The 23979-nt window shown below is 53.8% G+C and overlaps 1 protein-coding gene across 16 annotated transcripts; it reads right to left on the bottom strand.

Moving 5' to 3' along the window:
* Positions 1–233: 233 nt before the first annotated feature.
* Positions 234–23618, bottom strand: B3GNTL1 (UDP-GlcNAc:betaGal beta-1,3-N-acetylglucosaminyltransferase like 1). 16 transcript variants are annotated; one of them, XR_014000570.1, is made up of 13 exons: positions 23582–23618; positions 22499–22615; positions 22300–22399; positions 19818–19882; positions 19136–19201; positions 15729–15824; positions 12651–12746; positions 9745–9869; positions 4945–5094; positions 4795–4863; positions 4213–4422; positions 2498–2608; positions 234–725 (listed from the first exon to the last, which is right to left on the bottom strand). XR_014000570.1 is itself a non-coding variant. In XM_081162745.1 (13 exons), the coding sequence occupies exons 1-12, from the start codon at positions 23594–23596 to the stop codon at positions 2528–2530; spliced, it is 1041 nt and encodes a 346-aa protein (XP_081018871.1). In that variant the 5' UTR covers positions 23597–23618; the 3' UTR covers positions 234–725; positions 2498–2527. The 16 variants fall into 16 exon arrangements, 8 of the variants coding, with proteins under 8 accessions (XP_081018871.1, XP_081018868.1, XP_081018873.1 ...); XR_014000571.1 differs by having other exon boundaries at positions 4348–4422; XR_014000572.1 differs by having other exon boundaries at positions 4945–5080.
* Between the last annotated feature and the right edge of the window lie 361 nt (positions 23619–23979).

Here is a 23979-nt window from a genome sequence, read left to right as displayed (position 1 = left end):
CACACACATCACTTATCCTCATGCAGTTTTTTACAGGCAGAAAAAGCCCTCACTGCGTTTTTAGAATCCTACCTAGGACCAGCTCCAGCCATGCAAGGGGGACCTGTGGTGGTGGCTCCAGAACCCGGCTGAGAGGCAGGTGTGTGGCTGGCAGCCTTGCACATCTCTATTGCGAGGGGATGTCCTAGGATATTGGGTTCTCTGGTGAAATGCAGGAAGTGCCACGGTCCACATGTGTTTTTGGAAAACTCATACCTCTTTATTGTCCATTGTGAGCTCACACTGAGCATCCAAAAAGCCAGTGAGGCTGACGTGTGTAAAGGGTTTGCATTTTAGCGCCAGGAGCTCGGAGGGGTTGGGCCTGCTGGCTGGGAGCTTCTCGTAGCTCAGGTTCCACTGTCCCCGCTGTCCCCTCTGCCTTCACAGGTTGAGGTCTGGATGCAGGAGGGATGGAGCAGGCAAGTGCAGAATGCAGACGCTCTGTCCGTGGGGCAACAAGCCCAGGACTGTGACTGTACCTGGGCCAGGAGTATCCTGCCCTCATGGAATGCGTATGATGGCAGGACTGTGGGGCGGAGGCCATGGTGGGCACTGGTGTGACCACCCCATGTTTTAGTGCTGCTGCCTCCATTAGTTGGTCTCTTCCTGCCTGGAATAAGCCACTGGACTTGATGGAATTGTTTACTGTCCCTGTGCTTGACCCGGTGGCAAATAACCTTTTACCCCTGAAAGAGAAAGCCTTTATTACATTTGTGTGAGATTTTTAAGTTTGTAGATTAATTTGTATTTCATTCAAGCCTTCAAATGTGCCTCCTTCTTGAAAATAAGTAGGGCGTTTTCCATTTTAGAAGAAAGACTAGCTGGAGACCCTTGGCTGTCAGAGGCCACTGCTGAGGAGTCCTAGATGACCAGCCTTGGGCCACGCTGGTGGGAAGGCTCTTCTCCTACAAGGTCCCATCCTGCTGTCCACCGTTATGGGAGGGGAGATAGTGGCTGCAGAAAACCAAGCAGCTCAGAGAAGGAAAGAAGGAACTGTTTTTAGTATAACAACCCCCCCCCCCCCCCCCACACACACACATATTCCAGAGAAATGGGGACATGGAGACGAGTTCACCACTCAGACCCATTAACGACCCCATGTGAAGCAATTCCTCTTTCAATGCTGGTGTAACGTTGCGGCCCAAGGAAAACTGAATTGATGTGCTGGCCAGCAGACAGTGTCCAGTGGCCTCTGCTCACCCTCAGCCACATCAGACCCCATTGGTCCCATGCACTCAACCAGGTGCCTGCTGGCTGCGAATGTCTCCTTTGTGCCCCTGTAGCCTCCAGAGCTCCCCTGAGTCTAGGTGAGGGGTTTGGTGGGAAGCCCCAGGCTCTCATGAGTTTCACTGCAGCCAGAAGCAGACAAGGGCAGATGATCCAACGTGGACCATCATGGTAACCGTGAGTGCTGGGCAGTCATCTTGTAGAGGAGGTGGTCAGGAACCACTCGGGGGGGGGGGGGGCAGCATGGGCCCCAGAGAGAAGGGCAAACTTGTGGCCCCAGAAAGGAGTGTGTTGTGAGTTTGAAGAGCAGCAAGAATTGGAATGTGGAAGAGTTGGTGGCTGGTGGGGGCTGCATGCACACAGCCATCTCCCAGACACAAAGCAGAGGCCCTCCAAGTGAGCGGGGACCTGGAGGCCCGAGGATCCGTGTCTGATGAGCCCCAGAGTCTAATTGTGAAGTTTTGTTTTGATGGCAGCTTGGGGACAGGACCTAAGGTGACAGCCAGGCCAAACCTAACAGGCGCCCCCCACGTGGAGCTGGGACCCTAAGTAGCTGCACTCTCAGCAGTAGGTAGAATAAGAGCCAGGCCACCTCCCCGAACACACTTGTCTCAGGCTCCACCTGGTGCTGGGGTGGAAAATCCGCAAAACTCTGAACAAGGGAATTTGACCAGACGGAGCAGAAGAGGCCGAGGAAACCCCCTCTGGAAGGGGGAATCCCCACAGGGAGTTAAGAGAACGTGAGTTCCTATTTCAGAAACTTTTAGAATCAAGACACAAAGTGTGAAATGAATTTATCAAGGAGATTAAAGACAAAATGCTCAATGGGCACAGCTCAGAGAACTAGTGCGAGAAGACCTGCAGAAATTATCCAGGACAGCTAGGAACACGCAGGCAAAGGAGACACCAGAGCGAACGGACCCGTGGTAACGCGTCTAAGGGGACTGCGGGTGCTCATACTTGTTGGGAGGCAGCTGTCCCCGATGCAGAAGCCCTCTGGGGGACAGATGACAGCAGAGGACCTGCTCCTTGTCTTGATCTGCAGTGTGTAGCGTGTCAGGTGCATGGTGAGGGTGTGGGCCCTACACCAATCAGAATACGCTCACACCCCCCCCAGGTGAAGGGCCACCTCTCATGCAGGCTGGCCCTGCATCAGCCACCGCCACCACCTGCGGGTTCCCACACAGGCTACATGGCCGCTCTTCCCAACCTGCTCTCGATCCCTTGTCACCTGCAGGACACCCTGGCTGCTGCGGGTCTGTTAGCTGAAGTGAAGGAAGTCCCGGCCCTCCTGCAGGTGCAGCGACCTCAGGTTGTCCTCAAATGCGCCCCCTGTAAGGTCCTATTGGAGGAAGAACAGGTCTGGCATGATCCAGGCCTCCCCTGGCCCGCACTGGAGTCCCCACAGAGCCTCCCTCCCGGGTTTGGAGTCCCCTGTGGCCACCTGTCAGGAGGTCCACTCTGAACTTGTGCTGCACTGCTCAGAGGAGAGGGGCCACAGTGTCCTATTGGTCACCATGGGAGGTGGGGGCCTAGTGAGATGCCTCCACTAAGCCTGGTTCAGCCCCTCCCTGAAGAAGGCAACTGGCCCCACCATAGGGACCTGGGGAAGGAAGTGGGACTCATAGTCCCTTCTGCTCACCCCTTTGTTCAGGGAAGACCCCCATCTACCTCCTCTGCAGGGGCCAAAGTGGGAGGCGGCCCCTGGAGACAGAAACTGCCACTCAGCACCCAGCTGCTGATGGATCCCTCCTGCCTCCCGCTTCGCCCCGTCGAGAGGGCCATGACCTTGCGAGGAGGGTCAGGACCCAGGAGGCAGGCTCCATCCAGGTGTTACACGTGATCCTGCAAGGTCCCTGAGGTGACCCCAGGGTGGTGCAGGACTTGGGGACAGGTCTCTAAATGCTTCAACTTGGCCTGTGCACCAATGCTGGCTTTCACCAGGCCACCTAACCCTAACCCCAACCCTAACCCTGGCCCTGATTCTTACCACCAAGCCCTCCTGCACCCAAGGGCTCCTATCCCATTCCTCACGCAACGACCCTGCTGCCTCAATAGTTCGACTCCCCAAAGACACAACCAGCCCACCAGCAAGTCCCTGGTCTCCAGCAGCACATGGGAGAGGCCAGTGCTCTGCTTGGCTACCACGTTCGTTCCCCTTGGGTATCATTCATAGGTCAGGCCCACTGCCCAAATGCAGGAGCCAGCCTGGCTGGGCACACCCTGGGCCATCACTGTTCCTCCTGCAGTTAAATACGTGTAGCAGGGCCCAGTAGTAAGTGAAAACCACTCTCCTTGAAAATATCTGAAGTTTCCAGGTTCTGGCCTCTGCCTTGCTGTCCATGTTTGAACCCCCTTCTCCCCATTCTCACTCCGCTCCTGAGACTTCAAGGGAAACACTCCTGGGCTCAGGCTCAGCCTGGAGTTTGGCCCAGAGGTTGTGGACAAAGGCTGACAGCCCTGGGCTTGCAGGGGGCCTACGGGAAGGAGGGCCTGTTCCTGACTGCGGAAGGTTCTCCTTAAGACTTCACTGCAGTTGGATGTGTCTATAAATTGACATGGCCCATTAAGGAAAGAAAAGTCCAGACAAAACCAATGAAGGGTCACAACCCAGGAGGTGCAGGTGACTTGTTCAGCTGTCAGGAGGCACAATCCCACAGATAAAGGGAGACGCCTGCTCAGAAACGGCACAGAACTGCACGTGCCCAGGAGCTACAGGAAGGTGCTCAGCCTCACGGGGAATCAGACATGCATCTTAAAACGAGTGAGTGCCACAGCCCTAGCTGGGGAACTGGCTCTCACTGTCCAGTCGGTGAGCCTGTGGCCTGGGACCCCATCCTGCCTCTGGGTATCCTCTGGCCTGCCCACTTTGTGGGACATCGTCTAGTGAAGTGGACGGAAGACACAGCCACCCCACGACCCGCACTTCCACTCCCGGTACCAAACCTGGAGAGGCGTCAGGTGAGCGTCAGGACGTCCTCACAGCAAAGCCCTGGAAACAGCTCCCAAAGGCCCTGCTGCTGTCTGCCACCTCGTGATCCAGGGCTTGTCACAGCCCCACAGCCACAGCCCAACACTCACCAGCTTCACGCAGATGACAAAGGGCGGCCGGGCAGCTCGGAAGTGCAGGATGGGCACCTGGGGCTTGGGCCTCTCCTAAGAGACAAGACGGGCTGTGGGCACTGCTTCATGTTCCTCCAGCTCCTGCAGGAAGCGCCACCACTGCGGGGGGGCGCTACCTGAGCCCCTGCTCCGCCCGCAACTGGACACCGAGGGCTGGACCCAGGACCCACCCCCCTCATCCGGCCACCTTGCAGCCGCTGCAGAACCAGCCCGAGGTGGGTGACTGGGAGCCCCAGACCTGTGAGCAGGGTTCTCCAACAGGAAGATGGGAGTGGGTGCAGGAGCCTGCGGATTGCAGCTGTCTGGGCCCAGGTGGCCTTTCCCAGGAGGGAGCCTGGAGGCGGGTCAGCGTGGTGTGGGGGCCCTCTGCGTGGCCAAGCCCCAGCCCCCAGGACTCCCGCACACCTGAGAGTCCTCGTAGCAGTAAAAGCCCTTCCTGATCTTGTTTTCATCAACGTCACAGAAGGCGGCCACCTTGGGGGAGACACAGGACACCAGACTCCTGCGGCACTGTGGGGGGAGGGGTGGGGGTGGAGCGGGGGAGGATGGGCCCACCTTGCACCGCGCCCCTGCTGTGAGGCTGCGGTAGAGCCTGCGGCCCTGCTTGCCCGCATTCCAGATGGTGAAGGTCGACCAGTGTGGCAAAGCCTGTTCTTCCAGGAAGCGGACACGGTGGGTCCAGATGGTGCTCCTGTGGAGGGAAGGCTGTGGCCCGTCCAGTCCCCACCCACCCCCAGACCCACCTTCCCCCACCAGCCTAGCAGGTCCCCTCGGCACATGTCCCCTGGTCTTCCATCACCTTGGGGCGGTATGTGCCTCCCACTCCTTCTCCCCGCTACACGCTCAGCATCTCCACTGTTGGCCCAGGATAACGTGCCAGGCTCCACAACCGTGCCCACCCTCACCGCCACTTGGACCCTGGGACATGCTCCTGTCATGTCCACGCACTCAGGAAGCATGGCAGACACCAGGCATAGGCCCTGGGGAGCCCAAGGGAGATGCAGCCACCCCAAAATTGGGCACCTGCAAGGGCAGTAAACTCAAGCAGAGGGACCTGGACAGGCCCTTCAAGTCACCATGTGGTTGTGTCCCACGAAAGCAGCCCAGGTGGCTGGGTGGTCTTCTCCAGGCATGGACCCCCATTGGCCCCTCGTTACATGCAGACCCGGAGGTCCAGGCCTGGCCACAAGGTCTGCCGCTGCCTGAGCGCCAAGCGTGAGGACGCCAGCACGTTCAGCTGTTCCGGTTTAATATGTTCTAACAAGGGCAGTGCTGGGTGGGTGACTAACATGGGGCCAGCCCTTCCATGGGGCAGGCTCCGACTGCTGGGCATTGCCTGCAGCCCTGTCTGCCCACTTCCCACTTCAAACTGGAATATTTCACACTTGTGTTGGGCGGCGTGGTTTGGGTGGGGGGTTACTGGAGCTCGCAAAGATTGCTGACTCCCTAATCCTGGCCACTTAGCACCTCATTTCAAAAAGAAACACACAAGCTACACACACTCCAAGCCAATTACACACCACACAGGCCTGGCCACGCAACATGCAGCTTTGCCAACATCCAAGAAAATGAAAAATTTCTAAGGACAAAAGAACTTCATGCAACTGAGTCCAGCAACTTGAAAAAACCCTGAGCGAGGAAGAGCTGGGGGGCTTTAGATAGTCACGTAGGACATGCTCCTCTTTCAAGTAGGGAGCGCGGGGGACAGCCCAGTGTCAGGAGGCCCGGGGGGGGGGGGGGCACTGGTTCAGGGCGTCTGGGTTGGGCAGAAATGGGAGGTGCTCTGGGGTCCCTGCCGGGGGTGGGGGGCACCCTGGAACTTGTCTTCCCCCACAAGGGCGAGCAGGTGGGAAGGGGCTGTAGACACAAGGCCTGTGCAGTCTCCCCATCTGCTCAGCACAGGGTCTGGCCCCCTTCTGTGACTTAAATTGCTTCTCTTTTTAACCAGTTTTCTTCAATTTGAGGTACACACAGAGTGAAACTCCCATCAGAGTGCCCCACAGTTCCTGTGGTCGGTCACAAGGATCTGAAATGGCCCAGACCAGACCTCTGTGCATGTCAGAGCTGCCAACCAGACGCGCCTAAAGCCTCAGGCATGAGGGTAGCTTGGGGCCCCACACAGGGCCGGCACCAGACCCAGAATGTCCTATAGGTGGTCCTGTGGGGAGGGACGGCCCCAACCTCCATGTCACACTGCCCCCGGCACGGATTCTGACCGTGGGCCTGTGTGAAAGGAGCACAGCATTAAACGACCTCCCTGTGCCTCCCGAATCTTTTTAGGGGTCTCCTGTCTGAAAATACCATGTGGTAGCTGGTGGAAGTGAGGAACTGCTATGCGTACATCTGTGGGCACTTCCTGCACTAGTTGCTTCCTCCTCACACTTACTGTCTTCACACCCCTCTCTACCTGCTGGCGCATGATGTCCTCACCCAAGGGCTGGGCAGTGCAAGGGGCCAGTGCACTGGTTTCCCCAAACCCGCAGATGGGCATTTCCAGAACTTTCTGGGGAGGAGCAGCAGTGTTGTGGGCACAGCCTGCACTGGGCCTCAGCAGACCTGGAGTCTGAGCAGGAGGCATGAGCCCCTCAGCCAGGGGGAGGCAGAGACACTGGTGGGGGGACCACACAGTCCCCAGTAACTCCAGTGGGGATAAGAGCTCGACTACAATAAAGCAAAAATGCAATTTTGAGAAAGAATAGGCAGAATGCCACCACTTACGTAACATTTAGAGGTAAAGGGTACTGTTCAGAAATTACACACTGTGAAGTAGAGAAGTGACCAGTGCCAGGCTCAGGGCAGCGGGACCCTGGCTGCTGGGCAGGAGATGGAGCCTGGGGAGAGCATGTCGACCGGGTGAGTCGGGTTTTATTTTAAACACTTCATGACTTTTGGTGTCCGAAGTATTTCAGTGAAAATTGTTAAATGATATAAATGCTGACCATTCTGAATTTAAAATAAAAGGGACCAGAGCTGGAGCACGCCCAAATGGAGGGCTTTTGGGGAGAGAGTTTGAAGGAATTCAGTTCTTGACAAGCCTCAGGGTATAATTAAGCTCATTACTATGAGGTTTTCCACTCACAGCTCAAAGACTTTAATCCCATACAGAAACTGACATGAGATCACTTCTTTTGTGTTGTGGGTGGTAAAGCCTCATGCTGCAAAATAAGGGGGGAAAGGTCCCAACTTAAGACGCGCATCACCTGCAGGCAAGATGAGGAAGAGGCCTCGTGTGGCGTGAAACTGCTGCCTGGTGCCTCCCGGATACGCCGGCAGCAGCCAGGCCGCAGGCTGGAGAGCGCTGTGGTCACCAGATTTTAAATTTTTGAAGAAAGTGACTTCACAGTGAAGTGTGTGGATCTTAAGTGGTACTGTTGCTTCCGTAAGTCCTTGGTAGAATCTATCAGTAAACTTATCTGGCTTGGCTTTTCCTTATGGAAGGTTTCAAATTACAAATCTAATTTTTAATTATTATTCATATTTTAAATATGTTGGATCGGGAGTGATGCCCCCCCTTCATTCCAAACATACTGGTAATCTATACTTTCTTTTTTAAAAATCAACCTTGCTAGAGATTTGTCAACTTTATTGACTATTTCAAATCAGTTCTTGGTTTTGCTGATTTTTTGGACTGGACTCTCGTTCTGGTGCACAGGACAACCCTCAAGCGAGCACCCGGCCAGGGCTGTCCATCTCCAAGCTCGCCGCCTTCCACTGTTCATTTCTTTTCTCCTGTTGACTTTGAGTTTACTTTGCTGTTACTTTAGTAACTTTTAAAGGTGGAGACTTAGATAATTGCTTAGTTTCTTGTTCTGTAAATATAAGCTTTAAAAGCCGTAACATTTTGCTGTAAACTCTGCTTTACCTAAATTCTACAAATTTTGACATATTGTTTTAATTTTCATCAAATTGAAAGTTTTCTAATTTCCTTTGTGACCCCCCCCCCCGCCTTGGTGGTTTAATTTCAAAATACTTTGGATTTTCAAGATGGCTTAATGATGTCTAATTTAATTCTGTATGGATATGAAACGTATCCTATATGATTTCAATCATTAGAAGTTTATTCAAATTTGTTTATTAGTCCAAAATATCCTGTCTTGCACTTTAGAAGAATGTGTATTCTGCAGCTGGGTACAGTACTCCCTCTGTAACTGTTAGCTCACAATGGCTGACACAGCTGTTCAAGTCTTCTGCATCCTTACAGATCCCCCTATTTCTTCTATCAGTTACTGAGATAAGAGTGTTAAAAATTCCAGCTTTAACTGTGGATTTGCCTACTTCTCCCTGTTTCTGTTAGGTTTTGCTTCCTGGGTCTTGAAGCTCTGTGATTAGGGAAATACACATGTAGGGTGGTTGTGTCCTGTGAGAGGACCTCTTCCCCAGTGTGTAAGTCACACTTGTTCATGACACAAACCCCAACAGTGACGCTTCACTAAAGCCATGGCATCCAAGTTCAGATTCCACAAGGACGGGAATCGAGTCCCTTCCCAGCTCTGTGTTCTCACACTGAACAGCACACGTGGAAGCTCAAGCACCTCACAAGTCAACATGGAGGCTGCCACCTGGGACCCCACACATGACACGCACAAGTTGGCATCGCACCCGCCGTGACCCTGACGCTGCAGCCCTCAGCGTACGTGGACAGGACACCTCCCAGGACAGGGTCCCAGTCGAGAAGCCATAGCCTTCTGACAGGTCTCACACCCTCTAGGGAAGGACAGTGTCAGCTCAACCTCCAGAAACACGAGTGCACGTCCCTGCCTCAAGCTCTTTACGTTCAGAGGATCTCCTGACGACAGCCCTGTCTGAAGAGCCCATTCCTTCCTGTCCCCAAAAATGAGCAGCATTACGATGGTGAGGATCCAAGAGGGACACACGTGTAATTGTGAGGAAAGTGTAACTTGCACGCAAACATGTGCACACAAACGCAACACAGTTTGAACTCGAGAGACACCCCTTCTTTCAACCTACCTGCCTCTTCTGCCCCTCTCCTGCCCCGTCCCCAGCAGTCAGCCTCCAGTTCGTACCTGGCACAGTGGCTCAGGCCGGCGGCTGTGGAGCCTGGGGGACATGTGGGCTGTGCTCGACGGAAGAGAAGGGAAAGAGGGAGTGGGCTGGCTCCCTGTGATGCCCCAGGTGAGGGGTGGCTCAACCCGTTCATCAAAGCCTTCCCCTCAGTTGGGGCAAAAGAAAAGGGCACCCCTAGCCCACCTGCAATCATGTTAGAGGTGTGCAGGGCTCACTTCATACACGTGAATTCTCTCTCAGGTTAACCTCACACTGGACACTGGACCCTGGACCTCAGCTGGCCCCTCAAAGTCCACAGCACCCCCGCCCCAGGTCTGGGGGCCTACGTACTCGAGGATGGAGTGTGTGGCTGCGCTGGGATGGTAGCGGTAGAGGAGGAGGCTCTGGTCCACCCGGACAACACCACCGCCCTTCCTGAGGTGGTTGTAGAAGAACAGCAGGTCCTCAGGCACGCCCTGCAGGGGAAGGAGAGTCTTTATGCACACGTATGTGCACAACACGCCTGTGTTGAGTGCTTTCCACACGAGTGTTTTTCCATTCAGGCAATGAAATGGGGATGCTGCCCAGGGTTGCCGGCCACTCGGCCGCCTTGATCCTTGAGGTTGTGGCCTGCTGACAACACGCCCATCAGCCCCAGCACGCAGTTATCTCTGGGCAAGAGTTACTCCACGAAGCTCTTTAATACAAGAAGGTGCTAGAGGAGAGTAGCAGTGGCAGCCTGACTGGGGGGGGGGGGGGGGGGGGAGAGAAGTCCCCCGTGTCGCCATCGCAGCCTCCAACTGGAACCTGGAACCTTGTTGCTGGTCTACTGAGACCCGCCCTACCCATGGATGGCACTTGGCTCCTACAGGTTCTGTGGGGTTTTCCATGGGGTTCTCCTGTCTCCTGAGAACTCAGGTCCACCCTCCCCCAGGCTGGACAAGAGGAAGGGGTAGCCCCTTCCCGCTCACCAGGGCTCAGACCAAAGCTGGGGCATCGGGGCCTGTGGCCACCTGCTGGTCAACCTCACTGACAGAGATGCTGAGCTGGCTCCTTTTAAGTTCAAAAGTGAAATCGGGTGAGTGGAGGGCCGAGTGGTTCCCAGTAGCAGGTCAGCAAAGGTGCACTCACTGAGTGGAGCCCAGTGACCGCTCAGGGACGCCACGGGACACATGGCTCCAGGAAGAGGCTGGTTTCCTGACAGTCCAGCCTGTCCTGCCTCCTTGGCTGGCTCTCAAAACCTGAGTCTGGTTCAGCCAGCCCACCGCCCCGCTGCTTCCAATAAAGCCTGTGGCTACTTAACCTCAGCCTCTTCAGGCCTCCCGTTCGCACCTCCGCTGGCCCTGCTGCTCCCGTCACTGGCCCTCCTCTCCGGGGCCCAGTATGGACCCTCCTCTTCACTAAGGCCCAGGGAGAAATCGTCCAGTGCTTAGGGTGCCTGTGTCTCCGCAGAGGGCATTCCAGAAAAACATGTCAACTCCAAAGGAACTATGGTCCAAAGGAACCACAAAAACATTTCATGTCCTTGCCGTCCTATGGTGGCATCACTACCATCTGTCACCTGCCTGCTCACCTCCCAGATTCCTCATTAGCTCCAGCTGCAGCACAGCCCTGGTCCCAGTCCCTCCCTGGTCCCCAGTACAAAGGGAGGGACAGGCTTCTCTCTCCTCTGGGAGCTTTCTCTCCAGGTGGAATTAACTCGAGCTGAGGCGTGACCCACGCCCAGATCCTGAGACTGCTGGTGGCCACCATCTAAGGATGTATCAGACCCTAAAGTCGGTGTTTCCTGGCAAGCGTCTCCTGGGGAGCATTTCTGTGCTTTCTGCAGGTTCTGAGCAGCAGGGGCTTGGACTCAGTTCCTGGGAGAGCAGCTGCTGTTTGCAGCAGGGAGACTCATGGGGCGTCCCCTTGCCCACCTGTTGTCTTAATTTTAGGGAGAACCTATTGGCTGAGAGGTCATCCACCTGGAACACAGCTTGGCAGCCTCTCCTGCTTGGTGCCTGCTGGGCACGGTGGCAGTGCACGAGCGCCTTACACTAGCGTGGATTTGGGGGAGAAACAGGAACAGTGCCCAGCAACCTAGAATTGTGACTGGCATGTCTCCACGACAAAGGAACCTGGAGCCAGGCAACCTGCATGTCCACCAGGTATGGTCTGGGCCAGGAGGAACACAGCTGGTCTTGGGGACATGAGCCTGGTGTGGCAGGGGAACAGGTTGGGCCCAGCCCCTGGTTCACATCTCAGTGCAGCACCTCTGGGCAGCCCCTTAGCTCTGATTAGAGCTTGTCTGGTGGCCATGAGGGACTGTCCAGCCAGGGATGCAGTGGTGGTGGTGGTGGGGAACAGCAGAGGAGTCTAAGCCTTTCTCCAAAATGAGGCTGTGTGAGCCTCATGGGGGTGTGGCAGGGGGGGTCAGGAGAGGGTCGGTCTGCATGACGCCCATGCGGTCAGTGACCTGTTGACTCAAAGCCAGAAAAACTGTGGCTAAGGTCCCAGGGCAGATGGTGGGGTCTGGCCTGAGTCACTATGCCCACTTTAGGTCTGGGACTTCTAGACCCCTCCGGCCTCTCTATCCAGGCTCCCTCTCGCCCTGCCCCCTACCCAGCAGAGCAACTGGGAAGGCCTGCTGGGCCTTGACACACCTAGTCCACCACCCGCAACATGGAGAGCAGACCTCATGCTCTCAAAGCCCATTGACTGGGAGGGTTAAGGGAAAACACACTGATGAACCCTGAGGTTTACTTTTTACTTGGGTGTAGGAGTGTCCACTCTAAGACTATCTGGGGAGGGAACAGTGAGCAGGTAAGCAGCCAGGTCTCCAGGTGGGCCGCGCTCCTGCCCAGCTTGGGCACAAATGTGCAGGGGCTGCTCCCACAGGGGCTGGGGTGGGAACAGGCTGCTCTTCTCCCACCATCACCCCACTGTCCACATTCTGAGCTTTCCCACAACAGCTTTCAAACCAGGATGAGGTAACCTGGGGCCTGGGCCAGGGCAGGTGTGAGTCAGGCAGGGGCCCCAGGCGCCCTCAGCCTTCACACACAAATCCCCTGCTTTTGGCAAAACAAATGTGGTGCCTGGGCCCCAGCTGCTCTCTGGGACGCTCAGCAGAGCACGGAAGCGATTTCCTAATCCCTGGATCCCAGGACTAGGTCATGGTGCCTACAAGTGAGCAAGGCGGGGTGAGGCGACCCAGTCTTGGGGGTGACAGCACCAACCCCAACCCCAGAGGAGGACTCCACAGGGGGACCCACACTTACCTGCCCGCCCTCGTCGAACTGGCCCACGTGAGAAAACCATGCTCGAGAGCAGAACCAGGTGGGCATGATCACAGTTGGGCCATTGGAGGTAAAAACCTAGAGCAATTAACATGCTGTTTTTAAAAGTGAGAAAACAAAGCTGAAACGCATGAAAGGGTACAGATGATGACAATTTAGGTGAAACGGACAAATTCCTAGAAAGGCAACCATCAAAGTCACTCAAGAAGAAATAGAGAATCTATATAGATCTGTACAAGAAAGAGATGGAGAGTTGTAAATAAGCTGGGGGTCCTGCCCAGGGCTGTCCACAACCCGAGTCCATCCCACCAGGAGGCATGTTTGCCAGAGAGAAGGAAGAGAAATCCAGAGGCTGAGCCCAGTGGCTCTTAGGTTTCTTCTGCTCAGTGTGGGAGGAGAGGGAGGAGTTTTTTCTGAAGACGCAACACAGCCGATCAAAGCAAGATCAAAGCAAACTTAGCCCCATGTGGCTTGAGCCCTCCAGAGTCTCCCAGCTCCCGATTCACAGGGAGTCGCCCAGATCTTCCTTAATCGCCCAGAGCAACACCTATAATTTTTCAGGGCTGCTGCTTCCCAGACATTTCTTAAAGCATCATACTTTCTCGGTCTTATTGACCTCCACCCCCCAATACTACTCAAGCAAGATAGAACAGTTTCCAAAGCATTTCGAAATGTTTTCCTCAAGAACAGAGAGAACTTCTGTCCCAGGGCATTTCTCAACCTTCCTGCCTTTCACCAAGCTTCCAGGTGGGGGTGCCGGGACCCCGAGGGGCTGTCTCTCCACTCCTTGCACTCACCCCTTTCCCATGGACTGGTGTCTCCTCCAATAAACACTCATTCTGAATTACCTCTGAGCCACATTTGCGGAAATTCTGGAGGATCCACCTACAGCTCCAACAGAGCAAGCCTCAGATCTGTTCTCGGGGGTTCAGGGCTACGTTGCTCACAGCCTCCCTCCAGCCCAGCACACGGGATGTGGGACCTGGGGCCGTTCTTGCTCCAGTCAGGGAGGCAGGGAGGTCGCCTCCAGCTGCTGGTTTCCTCTCCCCTGTCCTATCAAGTGACACCTAATGCAGTTCGTAAGAACTTTTTATGATGAACTCCTAGGATCGAAGATTTTAAAATTCAGGCAGTCTCATAAAAATCAAATAATGGAAAACAAGAAAAACCTGGTTAAAAAATGTTCCCTAGCCCTAGGCCGGGTAGCTCAGGTGGTTAGAGCATCGTCCCAATACCAAGGTTGCGGGTTCAATCCCTGGTCAGGGCACATACAAGCAGCAACCAATGATGTATAAATAAGCGGAACAACAAATCTCAATCTCTCTCAAATGAGTTTAAATGAAAACTGCTGCTTTGACTGCTGAGCTTGGACAGGCCAGCATCCTCCCTCCTGTCTCCCCCACTCCTGGGGTCTGAGAGTAAACAAGGTGCAGAAGTTGCAGAAAACTCAAGAATTCTTGGAACCCAAATGAAATAGGCCCAAGAGGCATAAATGCTTTCATTTTGATATTTTTCATTCTTACACATTCAGGTAAATTATGGGCAACTGGACCTGTTAATCAGGTGAGGACACTGAGGGGGACGGGAGGTCCGCACAGGCCCAGCAGAGGGCGCTCTGGGCCACGAGGAGGCCTGGGAAGAGCACCAGCGGGAGCAGTTGTGGGTCAAAACCAGGCCTCAGGCCACAAGGCCCAGCAGTGGCTCCCAGTCAGCCCCCTGCGGCTTCGTCCTGTGATGGACACAGAGCTGGCTTCACTGCGGGGCTGCCCCCCACTCATCACCAAGGCCACCCCCTTCCCTCCCATGAAACTGATGCTGGGACTTTCTAATCCTTTTCATTGATATTTGTCTCCACTTTCAAGCTATCACTCCCTGCCTGTGTCACCAACTAAAAAAAAAAAAAAAATCAGATAATCCAGTTTCTTAGAATTTTGTCAAGATGGGCCCAGGCTGCTGTTCTGGGAAGCTGGGCGAGTTTGGGGCTCTCCCCTTGTTTTGCGCCAACAGAAAGTACACTTTGCAAAAATGAATTGTATGTAGCTCTCAAACCTTAAAAATCTATCCCAAGGTGCCTCGCATACAGAACAAAGGGAAACAGACTCCGTAAGCCACTGGCAAACTTGTCCTTGGTTCTCAAGAAGGACACGTGGATACGGAAACTTCAAATGCTTTCAGTGCTTAAAAGGAAGAGCGTGTGGATGAGACTCAACATGGGCTCAGTGTTTACGTAAAGAAAAGCCCCAGAGTCAGAAGCATTCAGAGAAACTCACAGGCTGAGCTCATTAGCGAGTCTCAGCAGGAAGTGATATGGTTCTTACAGAGAAAGAGCAAAGTTTACATGACTCATTACCAGATTTCTGTGGCTGCTTATCCTTATTTCTAAATTCTAATTTGTTGGAAGACTATCTTTAGACAGATAACAAGTTTTCCAGGATTCTGACATTTTAACACCCACATAGCAACAAGAATAAACTTTGATGTGAAACCCAAAGCCTATGGCTTCTGGATTTAATAAAGGCACGACGTTAATAAAATGCTTCCTTTCCCAGCCACGTTTCAGAGAAAGCTGGTGAGCACCCGCTAGTCCACCACGCTGAACATCACTTGTTTACAGGGACCTAGACCACAGATACCGCTTTAAGATATTCCCTTTAAAGAAGAAAATGAAACATGGTACAACTGAATCCACGTCAGAATACTTCGGATTTTTAAACTTCACGAGCGCTGACTGGATTGAGTTAGGTGTGAAGATGTGAAACTTCATGGTTTTACCCAAACCAGGCAGGTTCCAACCATCTTGCTGTGGATGCTGCTGACAAAGGAGCAGCCCTGTCAGAACGCTGCCCTCCCGTCCAGGCCCCCTCTCGCCTGCGTCTGCCCCACTCCCGTCTCCAGCCCTCTGGCTCCTGCTCCTTCCCAGGCAGGCTCCTCTGAAACGCTGTCCCCTTCCCCAGTGAGCGCCTGGCACCCTGGAGGTGGGAAAACCAGGTGCTAAAAGGATGAACCAAGCCCCAGCTCAGCATAAGAGACTGGCCAATTCCCAGACTGGGCAGCAAGTACCTGGGTAAGAAGCTGATCGGATGTTAGCTGGTTGATCCAACGCATGTATCGTTCTGTGGAGTTGGGGGGCTCTCTCCTCACTTGGCAACCTATGATCTGTGAAACAGAAGTCACTGAGTTCACGCATGCACACACCTGCATGTCTACCTCTCACCTGGCACAAACTGGCATCTCTGGGCTGGATTAGGGGAAACCTCCAGAGTAAAGGGAGGAGAGGCAGGCGGGTTCTCATGATGGATCCTACACTGGACGGCCCTGGGTAATGTGTCTGTCTTGTCACAGATAACGCTCCCCCTGTAATGCACACAAACTCACGACAACTCCAAACACCCTATTTCTTCTAGAAACGCTCTTCATGAACCTCAGCTCAGAGGAGACGTGAGCAGGTCGCTGCTATGCCTCCGGAAGCGAATCTGAGCAGCCCATGTCTCGCCTCCTGAAAGCAGTAACCTCTGTCCCACAGCTGATCTCTGCTCAGAAAGGTTCAGGACAAATGCCACAGTGGGAGCTGCCTAGTGACGCCAGAAGTTCTGCAGAGAACTTGCGGCTGCACCACGTATGGAAGCTGCCCAGGGCCTTGCCTTCACAATTAGGTGGTTTTCTTGTAACCTGCTTTCAGAAAACAGTGACCAAGGGCAAGCATACACTTAGCGTTCATTTCATTCTTTCCGACTAAACATACGATATAAATGACAAAACTACCAACCAGCAACTGCAAATTAAGATTTTGTAGGTCATGATTAAAAAAAAAAATCCAACCCCACAGTAACAAGCTCTCTAAAGCTGCTTTGCTCTGATGCAACCAGACTGTGAGGACATCTGTGGTCTCCGCTGAAAACCTGCAATACAGGAGCTGGCTCCACAGTAACGGCGTCGACCTACCCGGCCGGCCAGAGAACATGCAGGAGAAAACAGTTTCTCCTGAACGTAAATTCAGTAGGTTAGCAAGAAAACCTTTAACCTAGAACTTGATAAAAATGCAGACTAAGGTGGTTTTAATTAAGATGGCAAGAAACTAACACCATCTGCCTTTTTCCCAAATTCCTTGCGTGTCGGTAGATATCATGGTCCAGCTGAGCCTGTGCGTGCAGCACCTCCCAAAATGTGGAATACACGTCAGTGCTGGGAAACTGCAGTGCCATGGTCACTCTGAATGAAGACGCATCTTCCGTGAGGACAGTTCACCCAACTGCTCAAACACGCCATCCTCCTTGCCGGGGGGGGGGGGGGGCCCACACGACGGACCACGTGTGTGCGACTGTGTCACAGGACCCCATGGTCAGCAGGGACAGGCAAAAGCAAAGACACTGGTTCAAGCAGTTAGCTTGGCCGTCAAGTGCTACTTAAGCTCCAGAAAACCTGGGCTGCTCCTCCGGGATCGTGCCATCTGTAACACGCCACACCTGTCAGGCAGGGCGAGAAATGTCTGCACACCGGGATCTGCTCTGCCCTTGCAGACGACGTGTGAGCAGAAGTCCGTCCAGGGTTCCTTCCCACTCCTCCTCTTCCCAGGAAAGGAGCAAGACTACAACACCTTCCGTTATTTTTTTTTAATCCTGAACCCAGGATATTTTATCCATTGCTTTCCAGAGAGAGTGGAGGTGGAGAGAGAGAGAGAGAGAAACATCCATGTGAGACACGTCGATTGGTTGCCTCCAGCATGCACCCCGACCGGGGCAGGGGATCAAGCCTGCAACCCAGGTAGGCGCCCTTGGCCCAAATCAAACCCGGGACCCTTCAGTCCTCGGGCCGATGCTCTAACCACTGAGCAAAACCTGTGAGGGCTAAGACCACAAAATCTTGCTTGTGCATCTAATCTCTCCTTTCACGTCACTGAGAAATCTCACCAACATTGCTGGCGGCTGGCTTATTGACCCCCACAGAGGAATCCAATAATGTCTGGTGACCGGGAGCCTGGAGGTTCCAGATCTGGCCCACTGCCCAGAGCTGGATGACATTCCCACGTGGCTTCCTGGGAGAAACAGCTCCCTGTCTTAACGCTGTGTCCAAGTGTGTTTTCTGACCTCTTTCCCAACCAGGAAGGGAGAGAGATTAAATCAGTGACCGTAGACATCCATGAAGCCTGACCGTGGAGTCTGAATGTCCAGCTCTGCACTCTCTGGATCTGGTGGGAGTCCCAGAGCCACATCCGGCGCTTACAGCTCTGGCTAAGGGTCCTCTCCTGTCCCTCGGCTTCCACACCCCTGGTGATATGCCTCCCAGCACTGTGTCCCACCTTCCTCTTGCTCTGGGCTCTAGCTCTGACCTGGGCTCATTGGCCACATGCAGCCTCTGTCACTGAGGTTTGTGTCCACTTGGGAGGCTGCTGTTGACAGTTACGCCCTCATCAGTGTGCTTACTGCTCGGAAGGGTTTGGCAGATTAGACTGGAGTCTGTAACCACTGACTTTGGATGAGGGAGGTTATCTTGGGCGACATGCCAACCGACTCCATCAGGTGGATGTCCCACAAGGACCCTATGGCCACACAGATTCCACAGCTGCTTGCTCACCACCCCAGGGTTGACCCCTGCAACGACGACCCCATACTTGGCACAGGATGGGCTGGATGGGCTGCCATGGGGAAACCACAGCCCCTAGCCCAGGCTCTTGGGACAGTACCCCCATGCAACGGCCTGGCTCTGGCGCCGACTGGGAAGCTGTTCTAAAGATGAGAACACGACTGAGGTTACTTAGGTGGTGAGAGTCATCTTTTAAACCCTGTAGCTGACACTACAGCTCTCGGCCTGTGCTTTCAGGTCCAAGGGGCACAGCTTCCAAGATGCTGGTTAAAATAAACAAAATCAAGAAGCCCTATGTGCCCATCGGAAGGTGACAAGCGCTCCCAAGTAAGAGGCATGTCCTCTCTTGAAGGAAAACCCTGGATGTTTTTGCCATAGATGGCCCTCTGCGTGGGTGGTCTCCCCATAAACCAGCCTCCCACCCCAGTGAAGACTCTGCGTTTAAAAGCTGTAATGATCCAGGTGCGTCACACTGATCTGACTGGTGTACTTTTGTCTGTGTTGTGACTCAGCACGTATCTCAGGAGAGCCACTCAAGCAGGAGTCTGATCTGTACACAGCGAGGCCTCGCTATTGCATTGCTGGATGTGCAATAAAACGTGCGCAGTGAAGAAGGAATTACTTCTCTGACTATGCCCTTGTTCTAACAGTTCCGTCAATGTCGCCCCATTTCCCCCAAGGAAACACCAGGGTGTATCATGAACACTGCCTGTGAGAATTTGCACTTAGGTATTTGTGTGTGGACTTCTTGTGGTTTTAGCCAAATGAAGTGTTATTAGTAATAAGCAGGTCTCTTCGTAACAAGAAAAAATATAAAAAGTAAACAAGGCTGTAATGACAGTCTTATCAGGCGCAGCAAAAACACAGAACCAGACATCAGCACTTACGCTCGTTGGGTGCCGAGCAGCGGCTTCGAGTTGCAGCCTCACCCTCTGAGGCATCATCACGTCGTCCTACAGGGAGGAGCCCACGTTAACTCACGGGAAGCCACAGACAGACAGGAAAGGAAAAGGCAGGCAGCCGACAGCAAAATGGGCAACAGACCCGACAGGCAGTTCAGACACCCCCCAGTGGACCAGACCCCATGGGTCGGCAGTGACCCAGCGACTGCCTGCACCTCCTGCACGAGGAGAGCCTGGCAAGGGAGGACTGCGGCAGGACGTCCTGCAGAGGGACAAGGCTCCTGGGGGTGGGAGCAGTTAAAACAGAGGGTCAGCGTGTCCCCCCCAGCCTAGTATCCCTCTTCCGTCTCAAGGCATCCGCATTCCGTCCGCTTTGGGAAGGGAACTTACAGTTTTACTAAGGGTGTGTGTGAGAAAACCTACAGTAACAGCACTCAAAGTGAAAGGCTTCAGCTTTCCATTTTGAGACTGGGAAGGAGACAAGAAGAGCCAGGCTCGTGGTAATTGAATGGCAAAAACCTATCAACCTTAACTTTTAAGTCTGATCATAATACATTAGCAGGACTTTCAAGAACCACACTAAAAGGTGAGATCATTTAATTCCCCAACCAATATGCATATATATATATATATACACACACACATATTTTAAATAAAAGTTACTCACCGAATCCAAAAAGCAAAGGTAAGTCCCTGAGCTCTGCGCTATTGCTTGATTTTTAGAATATCCGACTGTTTAAAGAGAAAAAGAAAAGCTCTCTTACAATTCAGTCTTCAGCAGTATTCTCTCATAAAACGCAGTGTGACATAGACCACAGCAGTGCCGGAGCATTTGCACTCCAAGTAGGAGGCCAGGCCAGCCTTAGGAATGGAAGGGAAGAAAACCACAGTCCAGGTTTAGTGGCTGAGACAATAAGCACAATGCTAACCCACAAACGGTCCACGAGCACTGGTATATTACAGTGGGATACGCTCACTGGAGAACACATTCGGCGAACCTTTGTTGAGCAGCACTAAGCTAAGCCCTGGGGAATACTTTTTTTTTAATTAAAATGTCTCTGAATGAAAGTGCTGAGTGGACACTGGCAGGAACGCTTTCTATGATGTCTCTGCTGACAGAAGTCACGATATGACTGCCTGGTGGGAAGGATAACATACACGTGTGGCCGGTTGGTAAAAGTCTGCTTTCAGCAATAAGGTACAGTCACTGTGATGTCTACATCTGAATGTGTGCATGTCTGGTGACCAGCAGCTCCACTGCTAGGCATGGACCCAGCAGAACCGGTCTACACATTCGCCAAGACGTGACTTCGAAAGAACACCAGTGAGAAGGGAGAAGCTGTAAATAGGCCAGGGAGGATGACTGTCCTGGCCGGCACAGTGAGGGTGATACCCAGACTGCTGTTGAGCCAAGGGAGTCCAGCACAGCGGCAGACACTGGTGACATTTACTCAGAGTACAAAGGCAGCAACTCTATCTGTGCTGTTACAAATCAGGAGTGGGCACCCCTAGGGGGAGGGGGATGACCAAAAGGGGCTCAGGGGGCTCCTGGGGGCTGGTTATGTGATAGGAAGACACGAGCAGAGCAAGGACGGGCCAGATACAGGAGGTCACCAGGGCGGAAAAGCGCCGGATGCCTAGCAAAGGACAATAGTAGGGTGGGACCTTGCCCGAGGGTGACCTTTCCTCCCCTGACCTAGAGATAAGAGTTGTATTTCAGGAGAGCACCTGTCCAAGGTGGGGAGAGAGGGCAGGTACCTCTTGTTACTCAGCCCCTCTGGAGCACCCAAGTCATCCAGTCTGCAACAGAGAAGTGAGAACCATTAACTGCAATCCAGCCTCACTCCGGGCATCAAAGACTGATCCAGAGCAGTGCTGTTTTCACGTTAATCCTAGAGCTTAGCCAGCCCAAGCCAGAAGGGTCCCAGATTTCAACAAACTACAGGTATAACAAGGCAGAGAAGAAAACGCAAAGGCCTGGCTCCTGACCCCTGGGGACGGATTAGCAGCCATCACCAAAACAGCTGTAGCTAAATCTCCATCATCACTGCAAAGCAAGGCAAGCCCAGAGAAAGACCTCATGGGAATCAAAACCGAAGAGCAGCACGTGGAAAATGAAAAATAGGAAAAGACTTTCTAAATTAGCAGGAGTTCTGTTTAAAAAGTTGCTTATTAGAACTGGTTTTAGAAGGGGGAAAATCAAACCCAAGAATTTGGGTAATGAAGGAAAACGTTGCTCACTAAGGAAGCTGGAAGTTTCCCACAATGAATCTTCTGTTTGGCAAAGACAAGGAATTTGCTTTAATATTATTGCCTTGAAGAAAGTCAAATGTTTGTGCCAGGGCCTGATGTTTGGGGAGGCCCCGTCCTTTGTGAGGGGAGCCGGTTGTCATGGTCACAGCAGAAAAAACTCAGACCACAGTGTGGCATCAACATTCCTTGCTCCTGGAGAGAAGAGGGTGGGATTGTGTTTTATTTTGATTTTAGCAAGTGACCACATTATTAAGAAATGTTCTGCTCTATTATGATAGAAAATAATAATAAATGAATCTTAATCCAATTAAAATAATCCAGCACTCCTGAAAATAGACACTTTGGATCTATGTTACCTAATATTTCCTATTTAAGAAAATATTGTTATAGGAAAATATGTCCTTTCAGACATAATCAAATTAACTGCATTTTATTAGTGCGTCATACGGGATCCACCTTACCTGACTTCAAAATGACAGCAGGATGACCATTATTTCACAATATTACAACACATTTTTTGTTATTGATAGAATACATACAAATGTGATATGGCTCAAGTTATATCTAATCCATAGAAAGTATTTTATAAAAGACAAAACATGTTTTTAATTATTATATTTTTTTTTAGAGAGAGAAAGGGAGATTGGGAAGAGAGGGAATGTGTTGCTCCACTTAATTACACATTCACTGGTTGATTCTTGTATGTGTCCTGACTGGAGATCAAACTCAAAACCTTGGCCTATCAGGACAACACTCTAACCAACTTTTTAAGTGCTTAACTCAAGTGTTACTCAGGATGCTTTTCAACAGGATTTGAACAGGAAACTACTTAAGTACGTAGGTTGATAAGATGCTGGTCTTCACAGCTGAATACGGAGCTAAGCAGGGCAACTGACCTCCCCGGGGAGAAGGGGAACTGTGCCCTCCAGTGACCACGAGGATACCGGCACCTTCCAGCTTCACTTTCCATTCTTCCAAGATAGCCATAGATTTGTCCTGAAAGCAAGACGGCATTGGCAGGTCAGGAAACTCCCATCAGAGCGGTCAAATGTGACTTACATGGGGCAAAATCACCAGTGGGAAGTTCGTAAGTACCTTACTGGCATCATTAAAAACCGAGAGCTCCATGGAACCTTCGAAGTCCTGCTGCAAAACAGAGCCCAAGCACTCGTCCAACCAGGGCTCAGCATTGTGGACCGGGAGGATCACAGACTGGAATTCAAAGAAGTGGGTTAACAAAGAGAGTGAAAACTGAGTCTGCCCTCCACCGCTCCCTTCCCGCAGGGCCTGGCCCGAGTTAAGAACAGCCGCGAGGGGCCTCCCGGGAGGGACGTGGGGACGAGCCCCGCGCCCGTGCCTCCTCTTCAAGCATGTCGGTCTCTGGTTCCAGACTTATTACTGGATTTGGGATGCTTTTGAAAAGGCAACAAAAATCTGAAAGGCTTCAAAACCGTTCCCGATTCAAGGGCAAATTCGTGTTTCCCACTCCCTGGGAGAAACACCATCATCTTGGTTGAAACAAGCGTCCGCGCGCCTTTCAGCCCGTCCAGAGTGAGCCGGACCCCGGGTGGGCGGCCTCGCGTCCACCGCGGGGCTGGGGAAGCGCAACAAAGGGACCCCGCTGAGACCCCCACGCGGCCCGGGGGCGCCTCCGCGCCCCCTCGGCTCTGCCGCGCTCGGCGGCCGGTCGGGCCCCTCGCTGAGCCCGGAGGAAACGAGGTTCCCGGAGACCACGGGGCCGACTCCCGCGCCTCGAGCACCGCGGGCCCGGCGCGCACGTGCGGAAGCGAGCACGCATGCGCGCCCGCCTCGGTGTCGCAGGGAAAACCCTCCGTGCGGAATAGGTTCCGCGAAGCTCAGACACAACTATGAAAACACGGTTCCGCCACGTCCTCGGAGGCTCTGGCCGCCGCGTCAACCACAAGGCAGTGCCGCCCACTTACTTCACTTGGAATTACTTGTTCAAGAAACAGAAGAGCGAGTGTGCCTACGCCGGGGCTGCCACACACGGCACGGCCCGAGTCTGCGGGGCAGGTGGGCCTGGGCTCGCTCCCGTCCGCGCTCGGGCCGGCGCGGTGGCTCTGGGCGGAGACCCTCCCAGGCAAGCCCAGTGGTGGGAACGCACCCCGGGGAGCGGAGGCAGGAGGGACGGGGACGGGACGGGGAGCAGCCACCTACCACTTGCGCCCGCATGGCCGCCCTCCTCCGCCCGCCCCGCCCCGCCGGCCCACCGCGCCTGCGCGGGAGGCGGGGCCGAGGTCAGACCGCCTCCGATTGGCGCAGAGAGACGTCGATCCGGCGGGGCGTGGAGAGGCGTGGCCTGGGCGTGGCGGGCGTGGCCTGGGCGGTGGAAGACCCGACCCGGAGGCACCCGCGGCTGGGGCCGTCGTCTCGGGGACCCGCGTCCGGGCGGAGCCCTCCCGCCCTCGCTCGCGGGGTCCGCGGGCTGACGTCCTCCGACTGTCGGTGTCGCGGAGCCCGGGCGGGGGACGGCGCGGCGCTCGGCGGGTGGGCGCGGCTGGAATCCAGGCCTCGGGGGCGGGGCGGCCTGACCCGAGTGCGGACCCCGGTGTCCC

This window comes from Miniopterus schreibersii (genome assembly GCF_964146895.1).
Source record: "Miniopterus schreibersii genome assembly, chromosome: 16".
NCBI classification, from domain to species: Eukaryota; Metazoa; Chordata; class Mammalia; order Chiroptera; family Miniopteridae; genus Miniopterus; species Miniopterus schreibersii.
The sequence above is the reverse complement of the archived record's forward strand: the minus strand, read 5'-3'. Positions and strand labels throughout refer to the sequence as shown.

Excerpts from the sequence above, each read along its gene's own strand:
- B3GNTL1 (XM_081162744.1), bottom strand. Across the intron at positions 19,883-22,299 it reads TTCCCCTTCTCCCCGGGGAG|TCGGATATTCTAAAAATCAA; the intron begins GTCAGTTGCCCT and ends CTCTTTAAACAG. Across the intron at positions 9,870-12,650 it reads AGTTCGACGAGGGCGGGCAG|GGCGTGCCTGAGGACCTGCT; the intron begins GTAAGTGTGGGT and ends CTTCCCCTGCAG.